This window comes from Quercus robur, chromosome 2 (genome assembly GCF_932294415.1).
Source record: "Quercus robur chromosome 2, dhQueRobu3.1, whole genome shotgun sequence".
In the NCBI taxonomy this organism is placed as follows: Eukaryota; Viridiplantae; Streptophyta; class Magnoliopsida; order Fagales; family Fagaceae; genus Quercus; species Quercus robur.
The window spans coordinates 51,744,864-51,762,474 of record NC_065535.1 but is presented as its reverse complement, the minus strand read 5'-3'; the positions used below and the strand labels follow the sequence as shown (position 1 = coordinate 51,762,474).

Here is a 17,611-nt window from a genome sequence, read left to right as displayed (position 1 = left end):
TTAGGGGGAGTGTTTATTTCTATGAGGAATGTAGTGAGGACTTATGTATCTTTTCTTTTCTTTATCTTTTAGATACTTTGCTCTTGTTCATTGGTCTTGTGACCACCTAGTGATAGCAAACCTTGTATTCATTATTGAGATATATATATATATATATATATATTTGATGAGGTTGTTATTACATTTTTCACCTATCTCTCCATGTGTTGTTTCTTTTCTCTCTTTATACACATGCTTCTTATTTATTGCATGCAATCTTTTATTTATGTTTCACACTAAGATGCCGTGATGAGTTTTGTTTAAAGTGTTTCAGAAATACAGGTTGTCAAAATCTACCATGCCATGAACTCTCTTCTTGCAAAGTTTTTCAAGAGTTTGTGTTAGGGTAGATTTTATTGTATTCAACAAGTGAGTGTGAGTTGAGTGATTTATGACTTCTCTCATATTTCATTTGTTTGTTGTGGTTTTTTCACGGATTGCCATAAGGAGAGATTGTTAGGACATATGTGGATCATGTTAAGAACATATGTCATGTAGAATTGGCTAATCCTTTGACAAAATGCACTTTACTTGTAATTGGGTAGATCTAGGATGTGTTTAATACTTCAAGGAACAAAAGTTCAAGTCCAAGTATTGAAGCCATGCAAATCTGTCCAAGAATCAATTGAAGAAGTGTTGTTCATTAAAGCTCAACAGATAGCTCAACAGATGTATCTATCGAGGTTTAAGTCTTTGAAACTCGACAGATAGCTCGACAGCTGTATCTATCGAGAATTACAAAAATCAGTTTTTCAGATCTGTTTTTCATGCATATCTATGCTATGTGTTTAGGTTTTCTTTTCTCACAACCCTAAACATCTATAAGGGTTATTTTAAGGACCGTCTCACTTGATGCAACTGAATGCAAAGGTTTCATTCATGCATATTGTGACTGGAGACAATTTTCCCTAGTTCATATTTTTCTTGAAGAAGTTGCTGCGTTTGTATGCCGTGGGGTTTTGTAACCAAAGAACTTCTTGATCTTCATCGTGTGGATGAACTGAAGAACTTTGCAGCCAACATCTTTCTCAAGTTGGTGTGTTAGTCACAAACTGGGATCCATGTATCAATTGGTTAGTCACGTACTTGGAGCCGTGCATTGAAAGGAGGGATTGTCACTACATTACAAGTCCAATTAGGTATTGGGGTAAGGGTTCAAATGTAGGTTGGTATAAGGTACTGGGATTCCTTTTCTTGTAACTGCTTGTTTTGATAATAGTGGATTCTCAGGAGTGGTGACCTTAAATTCACCCGGTGGGGTTTTACCTCGGTGGTTTTCCCCATTCATAAACAAATCACCTGAGTCAAATTTATTTTCCGCTATATTTAAATTAGTTGGTGATTTGTTTGTGCTACCATGCTTATTGCATGGAATTGAATCTAATTAATTCACTTGGTTAATCAATTGATTAATTTTACCAAAGGGGTCAATACATTCTTAGCCTATCATTTAAGTCCGAAGGGCATCACCATGTAGTGATAATTACCCTATGGGGTTATGAAGAACATCTTCTCCTGATCCTTGGCTGCTAGCATGATTTGGTGATAACCTTGGAATGCATCCAAGAAGCTCATCCTCGGGTGACCGCACGTCGCATCGACCAACTGATTGATCTTCGGGATAGGGAATGGGTCTTTGGGGCATGCTCAATTGAGATCATTGAAATTGACACAAACCTGCCACTTACCTTTCTTCTTTTTAACCACCGCGGTGTTTAACAACCATTTCAGGAAAAATAACTCCCTGATAGCCCCAACCTGCTTCAGTTTTGCTACCTCCTCCTTCACGGCCTCTACACATTGTTTAGCTAACCTCCTTGGCTTCTATTTCTTAGGAGGGAACAACAAATCCACATTTAGTTTATGAGTGATGAACTCGGGGTCTACCCTGGGAACCTCGTATGGACTCCAAGCAAACACATCTAAATTCTATACCAGAGTCAGTAATACAGCCACTATATCTTCTTGAGACATACTCTTGCCTATCTGGAAGCATTTATTTTAATCGGGAAGTATCCTGACCTTAATGAGATCCTCGACACTATCAGCCCCCCTGCCCTCCACAGGCTCCAGTAATTGCTATGATAGGTCCTGCTCGGCGAGCTCCTTCTGCTTGATCTCATGATTGATGGTTGTTACTAAACATTTTCTTGCAACCTGTTGATCTCCCCTCACTACGACGATTCCAACTTCGGTATGAAATTTCACCTTCACATGCAAGGTAGATGGCACAACTCCTATAGCAAGGATCCACGGTCACCTGAGAATCGCAGTGTAAGGCGAGAAGGCGTTTATTACAATGAATTTCTCCACCACCTCCTTTCATTCGATATTAACAGGTAACAAAATTTGCCCCTCAGGGATTACCACTTTTCCATCGAATCCTACCAAGGGCGTGTTATACTTAGACAAGTCCTTGGGCTTTAATCCTAATCCCTTATAAAGATCGGGGTACATCACTTCAACCCTACTTCCTTGGTCTAATAATATTATCTTCACTGCAAAACCCCCAATTCTAGAGGTGACTACGAAGGCATCATCATGCAGTTGAGTCGTTCCCTCCAAATTTTCATATCTGAATTCAATCAGCTCCCTACTCAACCTCGGCCTCTTTCCTGGCCGGTCATTTTCCTTGGCGCCCTTCACCAAATTAACAGTTAGGATCCCCTTGCGCCGACTCAAACTCGTGCCAATTGAAGCTGCTTGTATAACTTCTATAACCCCAAATGGTGATGGGAGCGTGTTCCCTCAGTTCCTTGAGGTCTGCCCTACTGTACTGCCTTCTAGTGTAGCTACGAACTCCTTCAAGTTTCTAGATTTTACCAGCTCCTCCAAATGATCCTTGAATACTCTGCATTGCTTAGTTGTGTGCCCCTTTTCCTGATAATATGTACAATATAAATTCTGATTTCTCCTTGCTAGATCACCCCCCATCTTACTTGGCCATCAAAAATATGGTTCATTTTTTATCCGCTCCAAAATCTTATGAACAAGTTCTTTAAATGTTACATTAATTTCCACGACTTGGGTGTTTGGTTCCTGAATTCTTATTTCTCTTCTCGGTCTTCGCTGAAAACCCCCGAGCCGTGAATCCTTTGCATAATATGAAGTAGCAGGAGCTTTACCCTTACTTTACTACCGATCATCTTCTAGCCTCTTGTGTTCTTCAATTTGCCTCACAAGCTGATGCATACTCTCGAGGGGTTGCATGGTTAACAAATCTCTTAGCTTAGAATCCTAGGAAAGTCCTAACATAAAAGTACCAGCAACCACCTTCTCATTACCTCCCCCAATTTCTTTGTACAGCTCCCAATATCGGTTGTCATAATTTCAAAAAGTTTCTCCCGCCCCCATCCTCATAGATAGAAATGCATCAATGGGTTGGGGTACCCGACTACAAGTAATGAATCGAGCCCCAAACTCCTGAATTAACTCTCGGAAGCTATGGATTGACCCCTTTCTCAACCCATTAAACCACCTCAAAGTCGTAGGCCCGAAGTTGGAAGGAAACACCTTGCACATAAGTGCATCATTTTGAGTATAAAGTGACATCATTTGAATGTAATGGCTGACATGTTCGACAGGTTCTACCTTACCATCATATAAGATAAACGATGGGCGGTTAAAATGCTTCGACATTTGAGCACGCTCAATTTCGTTAGAATATGGCAACTGAGCAGCTCTCTATAATGCCCGACTCATCACGTCCATTGCAGTACTGTGATGCCCATGCCGGTGGGGTGAGTCCGAGCACCGACCGATGACCTCGCTTAGTCTTTCTCTTGATTGATGCGAACCGCTTTGGTGAGAGGACTCCCCCCTACTTTCTCTTTCTCCCATGTTGCCAAAATTTTCAGGAGACTCATTGCGGTTCCTTCTTTGACGTCTTCTCTGTATTTCTAGCTCCAACTCCCTAACCTGCATGCACAAGCACTCCATCTCCTGATCCCTTCTTTCATGGAATTCTTGCTCGGTAATGTAAGATGCCAATCTATACCGTTGCGATGAACCTTTCCCCAAATCTTTTCCTACTTGTTTTTCGTGCCTATGATCTTGGTCCCTTCTCTGCTCTCTTTCGTGTCTCCTTAAGCCCCGAGATGAGCCCCTAGATTGACTACCTGTAGAACTCGACGAATGCCGATCTCCTCTATTCCAAGGTAGCATATTTTGCCTAGACCTTCAACTGAGTAGGAGATTCCCACAAATGGCGCCAATTGTGGCGTGTACAACTCGGTTAATGGGCTGCTTACCAAGCTGTGCTCATACTCTATTTGTTGTTGTGTGGATATGGGTATCCTACAACTAGAAGTTCCTAGAAACGAAACACTTCTTCTTCTTCGTCAACACCCTGAGAATTCTCAAGTAAAATTCTCTCTTCCTTTCTCAGTTTTCTCTCTTTCTGTTATCTCTCCAAAAAATGTCCAACCCATTTTTTTCTTCTTCCCCTCTATTTATAAGCTTGCTTAGTGGGTTCATCATGATTCCATGGAATGGTTTCTCGTGCAAGTGGGGCCCCTTTGTGATTATTCCTGACAAAAAGGGGGTAAAAGTGGGTCTCACTTTGGGAACAAGCATGCCGGTTTTGGAACTCGCAACTAACGCTGGATAATGCTCGGCTGGCAATCTCCCTCAAGGCATTACCGAAATACATTAGAGACAGGCCCCAAGCAACACTGAACTCCAATGTTGCAATAATTTCCCGGTTACCTTAGGCCGAACATTATGGGTTGGGCCAATGATATGGCCCATATACAGTCCATGGTCCGTGGGCCCTCATATAATGGGCTGGTGGACCCGCTCACTGTACAAAAGGTATTAGCAACTTTAAAGAGACAAGAATAATGGAGACGGTGGAATGGGTGATAGTGATAGGAGAAGAGAACCATTAGAAAATTAAGCCCAAGTGTAGAGAGGGAAAATTCTCGACCTATCACAAGCTGACACGTCACATTACCAAGTCCACAAAATACAACCAATTACAAAGCACCACGTATTGCTACTAGGTTTTGCTATCACTATTCAGAAGCCAACGGAAATTTGCCAAGTGTCATGCAAAAACCAATCACACATCAGCGCATGTGTAAGCGATGACACAAGCAGCCTCGCACGTGTAAGCGATGACATAAGCAGTCCAGCACATGTAAGTGATGACATAAGCGGACCAATCAGGCTGTGACATGTGTCACCAATCAGACTCCGCCACGTGTCACTCACTCACCTCCAAACTCCTATAAATAGAAGCCTTCCTAAGACATTTAAGGAGACCAAGACAACTTGGGGAAGGACACCAAGACACCGGGAAGAGATCTTGAGCTCAGAAGTCCAGAAGCTCTGCTAGAACCAAGCCCTGAAGCCTCCAGCAACTTCAAGAACTTCGACTTCGAATACAAAGAACATTCGAAGAAAAATCATCCAAATCATCTTCCTAGATCTCAAAGGTCACTGGAATCAAGCTCAAAAGCCTCAAGAAACTCCAAGAAGCCACAAATTGGTGAAACTCTACAGATTCAAGCCTCCCAAGCCCCGAAGAACTTCCACTACAAACCCTCAAATACGAAGAACATTCGAAGAGGAATCATCCAAATCATCTTCTTAGATCTCAAAGTTCACTGGAATCAAGCTCAAAAGCCTCCAGAAACCTCAAGAAATCACAAATCAGTGAAGCTCAACGGATTCAAGCCTCTAAAGCCCCGAAGAACTTCCACCACAAACCTTCGAAGACGAAGAACACACGAAGAACACGAAGAACGTGAAGAACAAAGGATTTCCAACAAGCTCATAGCCAGAGATTCATTGTAATTCTGTTCCAAAGATCTTTGATCCATTCTTTAGCCAAATTGAAGTACATTGGGTGTTCGAATCAAAATCACATTACTACAAATCCAATCAACAAATCTTTTAAGGAGATCGAATCAGAGGATAACTCTTTTGTAATTACAAAAAATTGTATCACACAATCATCAATACAAATTCACATTTGTGAAACTATTTTACTTATTTGACTTATTTCGAACCGAGAAATTTAGTCGTCTACACCAAGTTCTCAAAAATCCTTCCCTACCACTCTTGGTATATAAATTTCTCGATCCTACGAAATGTAGGTGGAGAGTCTTATTTATTGGCTTAAAGGGGTAAATGGGGTTGGAGGACGTTTTGGCCCCCGGAATTGGCTACACCAACTAACCAAAATCAAGCACTAAAATAAAAATGAGTGATTTTCAGGTTTTGTCTCGAACTGGTGTATGGCTGTCTGCCACTGAAAGAGTGTCATACGCCACTTTTGTAAGGCTCTTCAAATCGGTGTATGCCACTAAAAGAGTGGTGTAAGCTACTTTTGTAAGGAAGTTACTAGAAGGGTTTAAAATTGGGTTTGGGCATTTTAATGTTATCTGTGTGTTTTATCACACGGTGCTACTAATTATGGTAGCGATTAGGACTTTCTTCATCGTCTGAGACTGGAGACATCTGGTATAGGCCGGAACTATATAAATGCATTACATGTTTTTAGGAAAAATTTAGGTGGGTCATTATTAAAGTTTTGTCCAAAATTATTACTTTTTACCAAAAATACAATAGGGAATAGGATGGAGCATTTTTGAAAAGTCAAGAGGGGTCATGCTCATACATGAAGGAAATATTGTTGGGCATACACGTGTAAGTTAGGCCTCTCATTAAATAATAATGAGAAAAATGAGTATCTATATAATATAGTTAGGCCCAAATTTACAGACATAAGCTGTTAGATTTTGCTTTGTCCCTAGTCACACAGTTTGGCTTGTCATTATATGCTGTGGACGGTTTTGCGCTAGTAGAAATTAATTTTGTAAGATTACTATAATATATATATATATATATATATATATGCATTGTGTTAGCTTCATAGTAATTAATATGCTTTTTTGTGGTAGTAAGTCATTTGAAATAAACTGATTTGAGTGATATGAACTACTACAAATATTAAAAAGTCATTTTTTGCAGCATAATTGGCTGTAAAATTGAGATGGCATATTATTTCATATCTACATGAGAATTGCAAATACAATGAAATTATATTTGTAAAATTTCTAATCTTGTGTAAAGGAAAATATGATAATAAATATGTTATTGGAGATTTTCTAACATTATTGTGCCACTTTTGTGAAAGAAAAAAATTATGTGGGATTAAACAAATGTCACATGTTTTTTTAAATTAAAAAATGGTTATGTGACACTGGCACGTGATTGGAAAATATTTTGGATTTCATGAAAAAAATTTACGGTGGATCATAGATGGGAAAAATCTCATGACTACAAAGTTTCTTATCAAAAAGAAAATTTATAAATCCCCTAAAATAGTTACTTATGTTTATGATGATTTTGAGTTTATTGATTTGTTGAATATTTTCAATTACCATAAAAGTTGAGAGATATGGGATTGAGAAATGTTGTTGTAGTTTATACCATAGTTATTAAACCCGAATTGGATGTTGACCCAATCTATGAGCTGGATCACTAGGTCACTGATTCAACCAATGGATCAACGGTCGAACCATAGGGTCAAATAAAAAGATTTTAAAAATTATATATATATATATATATAAACTAAAGAGAGAGAGAGAGAGAGAGAGAGAGAGAGAGAGAGAGGGGGTTAAAGACTCAAGCTTAAAGGAATAAACAAATAAGAAGGTTTAAGCAATACATTATATAACATATACTGATATACTCATACCTACATGCTTCGTAAAACTAAAAAGTGAATTTTTATTTATTTATTTATTTATGTTTTCTCTTATTTAAATTATCATATTATTACACATTAAACAATAAAGAAGTCAATGAGTTGACCTATTAATGTAATTTTACACAATTCATAAACCTAGCTGGGTTATTAAAACCCAGTTAGGTCACACGGTTTGGTTAAAATCCTTCAGGTTTTACCGATTTTGACTGGTTCTTGTGCATATTTGATTCAATTGATGACCCAAACCGATCTATATGCTAGGTCGTCAGATTACTAGTCTAATCGGCTGGGCCAAGTCGGTTTATATAACACTAGTTTATATAATAAAAAGTATTGACGTGCTATATGCAAATATGAAAATTATCATCAATTTTTATCTAACAACACAAAATATGGTGTTTTCTATTTTTATGGAATTTAATTTGAGTAACGCTCAATTTGCTTTAAATTTTGTGAGATTGGAAACTGAGAATTTTATGAGTTACGCTTTCATTATAATTTTCTCAAATGGTAAGGGTTTTGAAAATTAAGAAAATTGAGATTGAAAAGAAATATATATGTGATTTGATAAATCATTTTGAGGACTCACAAAAAAGACGATGACAAATTTCAGTTACATGAATTCGCTTGAGAATTAAGATTAAAAAATTTATTTTTGGTCCAAGGTGAGAAAAAATGTAGCCTTACGGTAAAAAGGGAACTCATGTTGTTAATTGTGAATAATGGTGCCATATCAATTTGGCATTCCCATTGTATAACAAAGATACAATGGTGCTTTTGTACAACTTTGTATAAAGTAAGCACATTATTTATGCCAAGAAGAAAATAAGAATAAGCAGGCATTCCTATTATACAATAGTGGTACAATGATTCCAAGTTATACAAAATACTAAGTCCCTTATGATTGTGAAAATATGAAAGCCTTAGTTCCTAATGGTTCTTAGTTGTTGGAGGCTACCAGCCCAATATTATAGATGCTATTAGATTTCACTACAAAAAAATCAGGCTATAGCCGCATTCGCAAAACGCAGCTATAGCATATAAAAAACGCAGCTATAGGCTATAGCTGCGTTTTTATGGCTGCGTTTCCAAACACAGCCTATGCGGCGACGCCATAGGCCCTTGCGGGGACCTAGAGCTGCGTTTTCGAAAACGCAGCCCAAACCGGTGTCTGTAGCTGCGTTTCAAGCATACTAGAGCAGCGTTTTTTTCCAAACCCAGATGCGACATCTATAGCTGCGTTTCCTAAAAAAACGCCGCTATAGATAACATAGAGCTGCGTTTAAAACGCAGCCCAAAAGCAACTATAGCCGCGTTTCTGTTGTCCTGGAGCTGCGTTTTTCACACTCCCAGACGTGACATGTATAGCCGCGTTTCCTATAAAAACGCAGCTATAAAAGGAACTTAGAGCTGCGTTTTGAACGCAGCCCAAAAGGAAACTATAGCCGCGTTTCTGTTGGCCTGGAGCCGCGTTTTTTATGATACCAGGTGAGGAACCTATAGCCGCGTTTTCTATAGAAACGCGGCTATAGCTGAATCATATAGCTGCGTTTGTCATGTCCTAGAGCCGCGTTTTTTATGCTTCCAGTGAGGGACCTATAGCCGCGTTTTCTATTAAAACGCGGCTATAGATGGAACATAGAGTGGATTGTTGGGGACCTATAGCGGCGTTTTCTTAGAAAACGCGGCTATAGGTCGGCTTGAGCTGCGTTTTATATACAAAGCGCAGCTATACATTATGTTAGAGCCGCGTTCCAAACGCAGCTATAGGTCCTGCACCTATACGCTGAGTGAAAACGCGGCTATAGGGGCCCAAAACGCAGCTATATTTTTTATTTTTTATTTTTTAATATTTTTTTTCTTCCTAAGCAAATTACTGTCCAAAACAAAACCTGTAATTCCACATACACATTCCTGCCAATACTCAAAGGCAACAATACTGAACCAACAAAACAAATTGCATATATGAAATCATTAATTACCAAAATATTAGCAAAACAAATTGCATATTTGATACTATATAGTATCAAATCATTACCAAAATATTAATTACATAAACGATAATTTTACATAAACAAAACAATTAAGTTCGTTGCCAAAAGATGAATTACATATCCAGATAATTACATATAAAATAAAAGTTCCCAACAAACTTTGGTTTTTACATCACAAAATAAAAACATCCCTCAACAAACTTCCAGAAAGCGTCATGGTACAGCCAATTACCTGTGACAATGAGAACACCGGAAATAAGCTAACATTTGAAGCCCAAACAAATAGACTCTAAACAAAACCAAGTATTTTGCTAGCTGTACTTTAACAAGGTCAACATCCCTTAAATGTTTGGAGTCTTTTTGATGTAAATTCATTTAAAACCATAGCATCTTAAAACAAGACTAAGAGTGAGACATAGATTTCACTTTGGAAAGTTTAAATCTTTCCATACTCCATACAATACCATAGATTCCACTCTCTTCAAATTCATATATATATATATATATATATATATACATACTCCATATTCAACAATAAAATGCGAACAATACTCCATGTCGAGTATACCATTTACTAATTAACCACATTGTTATTATTATCCTTCTTTTAAAACAATTAAATTAATAATGGAGTATGTGGTTGACATTTAGCAAATGTAAAAAGGCATGGTTGACATTTTCTAATTTGATTTTATATGTCTTATAATACATCTACTTCCCCACTTCTTGCTTCATAATTTGATTTTTTGTTTTTAAATTTTTTCCAATATAGTTGTATATGTTATAACGAATAGTTATATTTGTTTTACCAGAGGATTCAGTTTCATTCCCATGGAGAGTCCCCATCAAGCACTGCCACCCTGAATATATTAAAGGCATCGTATTAATATCACATAATAATACATGTTTTAGTAATGTTTTGTTAAATACACCTTCAATTTCATACCTGAGACATTGACGAATTAGGTACACTACTGCCAGCAAGTTGGGCGAACATACTATCCATGCGCGCAATCACTTCAGCCATTTGTTGTTGCCTTGCTTCTGATTGGGCAAGTTGTTCATGTACTTGGGCTAGTTGCTCAGTCAATCTAGCAGAGTTGCTCTCCAACTCCAAAATTCTTTGGGTTGTTCTGCTTGGCAACGATGGAGTCGAAGTGAACTGTGAAGCATTTGTTGCACTTCTTCCCGATGGGGTGATTCCAAGTCCCACCCCACGTACACGTCCAGAGCGCTCTCGACCAAACACCTGAGCATATACATCGTTTGTGGACCAGAGAATTCCACTACTAGGCTCTCCTTGTAGTCGCACGCCTTCTTCGCGCAGAAGTGCTTCCATCCTAGTCTATAAGTTTTCCCACAATAAGCAAATAGCATATTACACACCATAAACAATACAAACACGAAATACAGTAAAATTCGATTCAAATTGTGCTTACTATGTTCTCCTGCGCATGAGGAGTAACAGCAGTCCCATCTCTCCTACGGTATACTTTTAGATACACATCAGCGCGCTCAACAGCCCCTTTATCTTTTGCCTACATGATGAACAAAATTTCATACAATAAACACAATTGCTTTCAGATTTGTCATATTGTTTATCATTTTCATTGACTAAAGTATTCATGAATTCTAAGTTTATATCTACCACTAACAAGAAAGTAACAATGTATTTTCAACATTTACAGTGATTCAAAAGCATAAAATTAGCTAATGTGATACACGAATACAGTAGACTTGTAATGAATTTCTTACCATGTCATGAGAAATTTGTGCAAAACTTTGAGCCCCAGATGTTGCTATCTCCTTCTGTTTCCCTCGACTGACCTTGTTCTTGTCACTTAATGTCTGCAACCACATTACCAACAAAGTATATGAAAAGTAAACATCTCTTGACTAAGGTATATTACTACTTAATGTAAGTTTTTGTCTCGTCTGTGCTTGTAATTGTGCATTCATAATATATTTATGTTTCTAATTACCCTCCTCCTCAGTGTAAAAATAGGAGTTGATAAAATTTGGTTTTGCAACATGTTTGCTATTAGTTTACCTAAATTGGTTATGTCCATTCATCTGGATGGTTTATTGGTGTGATTATGTATTGTGTGCATTTAAGTTATATGTTAAGAACTACGTTGTGATCTTCTAAGTACGAACACAAATTAGTTAAAAAGCGTGTTTTCAGTATTAAAGGAAGAAGATACATCATAATCCAAGCATAGAATAGAACATAAAGTACAAAGGAATTCGGACTAAGAAGTATGTAAGCCTTTGCCCACAGCCTAAACTACATATATTAGGCAGTGCAGCAAGATAGGTGAGTTAAGATAAAATTACTATTTCATTCGTTTACTATGACACAAATGAAATTTTTTTTGTTATATATTTCTTATTGAGACCCTTGGCATAAACTTAGAATGAACTTACATACCCTTGTAGTAGTCGTACTCCCCAACCAATCTCTAAATAATAGTAATCTTAAGTTTATGTTGTTGATGGGGGGAAAACAACTCTATCACATCTATTGGAAAGTGCTTTGGAGCTACACTAATTATATTATACATAACAAGAAGATTTAATCTTTCTTAGAGTGAAACATGGCCAACATGATATCATTGACTAAATTATGACTAAAATGAGATAGACGAATAAAGTAGCAATACCACAGTTTTCTCATGAAACCAATAGTTAACCATCTCCACCCACTGCTCCGGCATTACACTCCGCGGTGTCTTCCTGCGTAATACTTGTTCCTTTGTCCGCCCTCGTACGTGAATCCTCTTCAAGCTACTCCTTCGATTTCTCCTAAGGACCCCGAGTATGTGCATTGCCCATCCCTTTTGATCAGGTGGTTTAACAATATCTTCATCAATGAGATACCGTTGCTGAAATGCGAAAATGGAGTTAGCAAAGCACAAGCACGGACCCTACTGAATATGACATTGGATATACGACAGCGACTGTAAATGACTATTACTTATACTTTATTTTCATATTACCGCGATCTCCTTCCAACAATCATCTTTATATTTTTGTTCGACTTTGGGCCACCCAGCAGGGACAAGTGGGCATAACAACCCATTGTGACAGAAAGTTCCCAACCACCGAACAAATGTTTTACCGTCATCATCAACCGGTTGCCCTCGATCATTTAACGGCAATGGGATCTTCCAGGATCCATCCAATGCCCATATGTCAGCTAGGTTTGTAGGACCACGTCGTTTAAGTGTATTTCCCGTTGCTGACGTTTGTTCATAATCATCTGTATATAGAAAACCACCAATATTAGGGCTGAATTATCAATTCTCACAATAAATGAAACATATCACAGCACGGAAAATTTAGACATCTACTAACGTAATGTGATATTAAGGGTTTATAATTTCATTTAAACAAAACATTAGTACATTTATGAATGAGAGATTTTAGGAGGTGATTTTTCGACGGAGAAGCCACCTATATTTTGAATTATATAGATTAAACTTCTACATAGCGGTGTATACAATAACATAAAATATATACATAATCGAGAAGCTGCAAGAAAATTTTAGGAAGAAAGTCTACATGTTTCAACCATTCAAGGTGCATATACATTTGTAGATGAATTCTTCTACATTACTTGTTCCTTCTATATATGTGCAGTCTTAACTCTTAAGCACTAAAAATTAAGTTATGCTACATAGACAAACAGGATAATTGATGCCTTCCTTCCACTAAAAAATGTATTTATTATAATATTTATGTGGGACCAATCACAGAAGTTAGCATGCCAATTTATAAATCTTCTATGGAAATGGAAAAAGACAAATGTATGCAATGGTAGCCATTGAAAAGTTATCAGAAGGAGCAAAGTGAAAAGCCTCATTTCTACTAAGCCATTGGAGGAAAAAAAAAAAAATCCCCTTCAACAAGTAGCCAATGGGGGAGGGAATTTTAAAAGGGCAAGTATAATATGAACTTTATATAATATGACATCCTTTGACTCCTCTAAACTTCCTCTAAGATTGTTACATAAAAATTTGAAAGACCATATTTTTTTAAGTCATCATTCTAAAATATATATTTTATAAAATTTGATTTTTGGAGCCACAACTTTAAAAAAAAAACCAAGTTATATTAATTTAAATACAGTTTAATGACAAACGCATCCTAAAACACTAAACATATCCTACATTACGTTTGATCTTCTGTAAGTGATTGTGTTTGGAATCGTGAAGCAAATTCAAATAGGAGAACAATAATAATTATTCTTATAATAATAGAAATAACTAGAGAAGTTTAAAAAATGCAAGGATTTGGCTACTAATTCAGTTCAGAGGACTAAGATATCTTGCTCAACAAAAGGAAATCTTTCTATAAAAAAAACAAAACAAAACAAATTTGTGTGCAACCATGTAATAAGCTTTCTATAAAAAAAACAAAACAAATTTGCAACTATTAGATAAAATAAAAAATGCAGAAAAATTCAACAGACGCAATACCCATCAAAATCATCAACAATTTAAAAAAGAAAAGGCAATACCTCAAATTGCCTTGCGTTCGAGGGCTCAGGTGACAACTCAAAATCCAAGATCTCTTCCTTTGGCACTACTGCTTTCTCAGCATTAGGATTCGGGGAAACCTATAGAATATCAAGCATGTGATTATGTGAAATTACAAATGCATTCAACTATCTCTAAGGACCAAAATTATCACAAAAACTTACACACATACAATGTCGAGAAAAAACAAACACGGCAATCTTGAAAACAATTTTTAGCAATCCACTAAGCAACCAAATCAGCCTGCAAACAAAACAAATAGTTTCATTAAAGCAAGAATCATCAAACACATAGTTTCATTGTTCGTATTTGGTATTTAACAAATCTAAAGGCGAATAAAATCAATTAGGTAGCATAATTCTTCATTCACAAATGAGCAATGCTACATACACAATACATTTCACAACTGTTAAATTATCAAATTGTTATTGATTCTCATCTAGGCTCATCACGAAATTACTTTATTGTCTACCATCTAGAACAAAAATTTTCTTACATTTATCTACTCTGGAGGCTGATAATTAGAAAATAAGATTTAGTAGAATATTTGAGAAAGAACCATTGTTTAATCTAACAAAAGGGTAAAAAAATAATTTTACAAAAAAAAAAAAAAAAAAACCATCATTTTGATCATAAGCTTAGTAAAAATCGGGGAAAAATATTCAGCTTGAAATCAGCCTATCAAGCAGCACTAAGGTTGAAGCAACAATCTCATGTTGAGCATTCCATTGCTGCATTGGATAGGCTTATCTGGCAAGCTTGTTCAAACATTCTGCCAAGCCGTGACAATCTACATAGGAGGAAGATGCAAGTGGAGCCAAGATGTGGATTCTGTTGCCAGAGATCAGGAACTATCAAAAAAACTCCTCAACAGGGACGACCCAAGGGGATTCGGGCCCCCTTGCCCAAACAAAAGAAAAAGGGAAAAACAATTTGGGCAAAGAAAAGGGAGAAATAATTTTTATTAGTTATATTCTTTCTTTCTTTTTCTTTTTTTAATTTCTAGAGCTGCATTTCCTTCTTTCAAAAACTTAGACCCCTTCTGTTTTAATAAACATAGTCTAACTAGTAACTATTAAACTCAAAAACTTAACAAAAACAAAACTTTAAAATAAAAAAAATAAAAAATCCTAGTTAGCCTAATATTAGAGTACTAGCATCAAGTGTTTTAAATGATAAAGATTTAGTATTTGGAACACCAAATACTAAAAACATTATTGTGCAAGACATTTTAAATGCATATTAAAGTAACAAAAATTGTACTTCAAAAGGCTTGATTAGTACTTCAGAAGACTCGCTTCTCAAAACTTTCAAGAACCATTCTGTTTCCAAGTTTGTCAATGGAATTGTTGGGCAAAAATTCAAATTAAGGGCTCTATATCAATTTTACTCTTTTAGTGGTGAAAAGTGTTCTTGTTCTGACTATTGTTAATGAAGTTACTTAATTATTTGCTTTAAGATATTAGCTCTGAAACTAGTACACAGTAGTGATTTGGGGATCAAGGTTGAGTTTGTAAGGCATATATAGCCAATTCTTTGATGGTCATTTCTTTTTTGTACAATATATGTATGTTGTATTCTTAAATTCCAAAGAAATTATGGAATAGAGATTTAAATGCTCAATTTCATAAACCAAGATTTGAATCTTAATGCAATCAATTTAAGAATCCATTCTTCAAGCTAATGTCATGATTTGTGCTTTTTATTACAACACATTTTTGAACAGCTCAGTGATAATCTGTCCTCGAGCTTGACTGATTTAGGTAATATGTCTACTAGAATTTGACTCCCACAGATCTTCTCAAGTGACATCGCTCTATCATCTAGAAGAGTATGAAAGAAGTGGTATCTCAACTGCAAATGCTTGATTTAGCATGTAACACTTAGTTCTTTGCAAAGTGAGTTCTTTGCAAAGTGAATAACACCATAACTATCACTGTCATAGTTCATTTTAAGAAATTCATAGTTCCCTTTTTTTTTTCAATGGGAACAGTTGAGACAAAGAATCCGAGGTTCAGTACTATTCAGATATGACCCATAATGAATGAATGTGAGGGTATACGTGAGAGTTTATTTTGTTCATTTTGGTTGGTGAATGTGAATTTACGTTGGATATTGTTTGTGTATGCCTCTTGAGAGTAAAAGGTTTGGGTTTGTGATTTGTTGGATTAAAGTTTGGGCCTTAGAGGGTTTTTTCCCCTTCTCATTACCATCTAGAACCCAGCCCAAAAAAAAAAAAAAAAAAAAAAAAAAAAAAAAAACGTGATTCTAGAGTTATTGTTCACAAATATATGTCAAGCACTTTTCCTATAAAAAAAAAAAAAAAAATGTCAGCCAAACATTTCATCGAACACATATAAGACTCACCGTCATGTATATTGGCCCGCTGTACCTACATACTTCCGTGAAGTAAGGAAGTGAACCAATCATTTTTTCATGATGTCTGTACAAGCCTCAATCTACCTATGAGGCTAAGGACATGAGAAAAATTAAAAACACGGCTGGAAAGTGAGTTTCACATGCAGGGTGATAAAATGCCATATAAGATGAACATATAGGCATGGGTTTATAAGCATAAATGGAAAAAAATAAGATGCCATTTTTTTTGGACATGTGAGAGAGAGAGATTGGAAAATTATTAACTTGGGACCTCATACTTTTGTTCTTCAGGATTTATTTTGTCATCATATCATCATGAATAATTACATAGTTATGTATTCATACTTGATCATTATTTTTTAGTTATGAGTTATGACTGACAGATTTCAAGAATCAAGAAAAAGGAATGTCAGTCAGATTCAGTTCCTAGATCCCACAGAAAAATTATTAGGAGCATCACTAGAGCACACACATTCAAAAAGACGCATTGGGCATAACGTCAATAGATTTTTCAGAGATTATATCTTCTGGACCTTCCAACGAGTATAAAGACTGAGACTTCCCCAATAAAACTTAGATTCATATCCAAAACTCAAACATGTCTATTATTTATTAAGTTTTTAATCTTATATTCTCATCAGGCATGTATGTCAGTCAGAAGCAGTTCCTAGATTCAGTACAGAAAAAACCTAATCAGCATCATTAGAGCACATACATTCAAAAAGAGCTGCATTGTGCATAACGTCAATAGATTTTTCAAGGATAATATCTTCTGGACCTTCCAACAAGTATAAAGGTAGTTACCACCTTTTTTCAAAAAAAAAAAAAAAATTTAAACATTGTTATTTATAATTTGATTTTACTTCTTCCCAGTGGCCAAGATCTCATAGCAAGTCATAGCACCGGCTCTAGAAATGATAAGGTCTGCAGCTGCATAT

At 36.3% G+C, this 17,611-nt stretch overlaps 1 protein-coding gene and 1 long non-coding RNA gene across 2 annotated transcripts; one reads left to right on the top strand and one right to left on the bottom strand.

Moving 5' to 3' along the window:
• The first annotated feature begins 5,302 nt into the window (after nt 1-5,302).
• On the top strand, nt 5,303-5,951 carry LOC126706677 (uncharacterized). Its single transcript, XR_007648683.1, has 2 exons — nt 5,303-5,477; nt 5,645-5,951. It is a non-coding gene; the product is annotated as an uncharacterized LOC126706677 (long non-coding RNA).
• A 3,786-nt stretch (nt 5,952-9,737) lies between these two features.
• Nucleotides 9,738-14,238, bottom strand: LOC126700228 (uncharacterized). The gene is made up of 8 exons (XM_050398267.1): nt 14,235-14,238; nt 12,753-13,015; nt 12,417-12,638; nt 11,509-11,601; nt 11,193-11,291; nt 10,700-11,098; nt 10,563-10,613; nt 9,738-9,985 (listed from the first exon to the last, which is right to left on the bottom strand). The coding sequence occupies exons 1-7, from the start codon at nt 14,236-14,238 to the stop codon at nt 10,599-10,601; spliced, it is 1,095 nt and encodes a 364-aa protein (XP_050254224.1). The 3' UTR covers nt 9,738-9,985; nt 10,563-10,598.
• Between the last annotated feature and the right edge of the window lie 3,373 nt (nt 14,239-17,611).

Excerpts from the sequence above, each read along its gene's own strand:
- LOC126700228 (XM_050398267.1), bottom strand. Across the intron at positions 11,292-11,508 it reads CACAAATTTCTCATGACATG|GCAAAAGATAAAGGGGCTGT; the intron begins GTAAGAAATTCA and ends TTCATCATGTAG. Across the intron at positions 11,099-11,192 it reads CTCATGCGCAGGAGAACATA|ACTAGGATGGAAGCACTTCT; the intron begins GTAAGCACAATT and ends GAAAACTTATAG.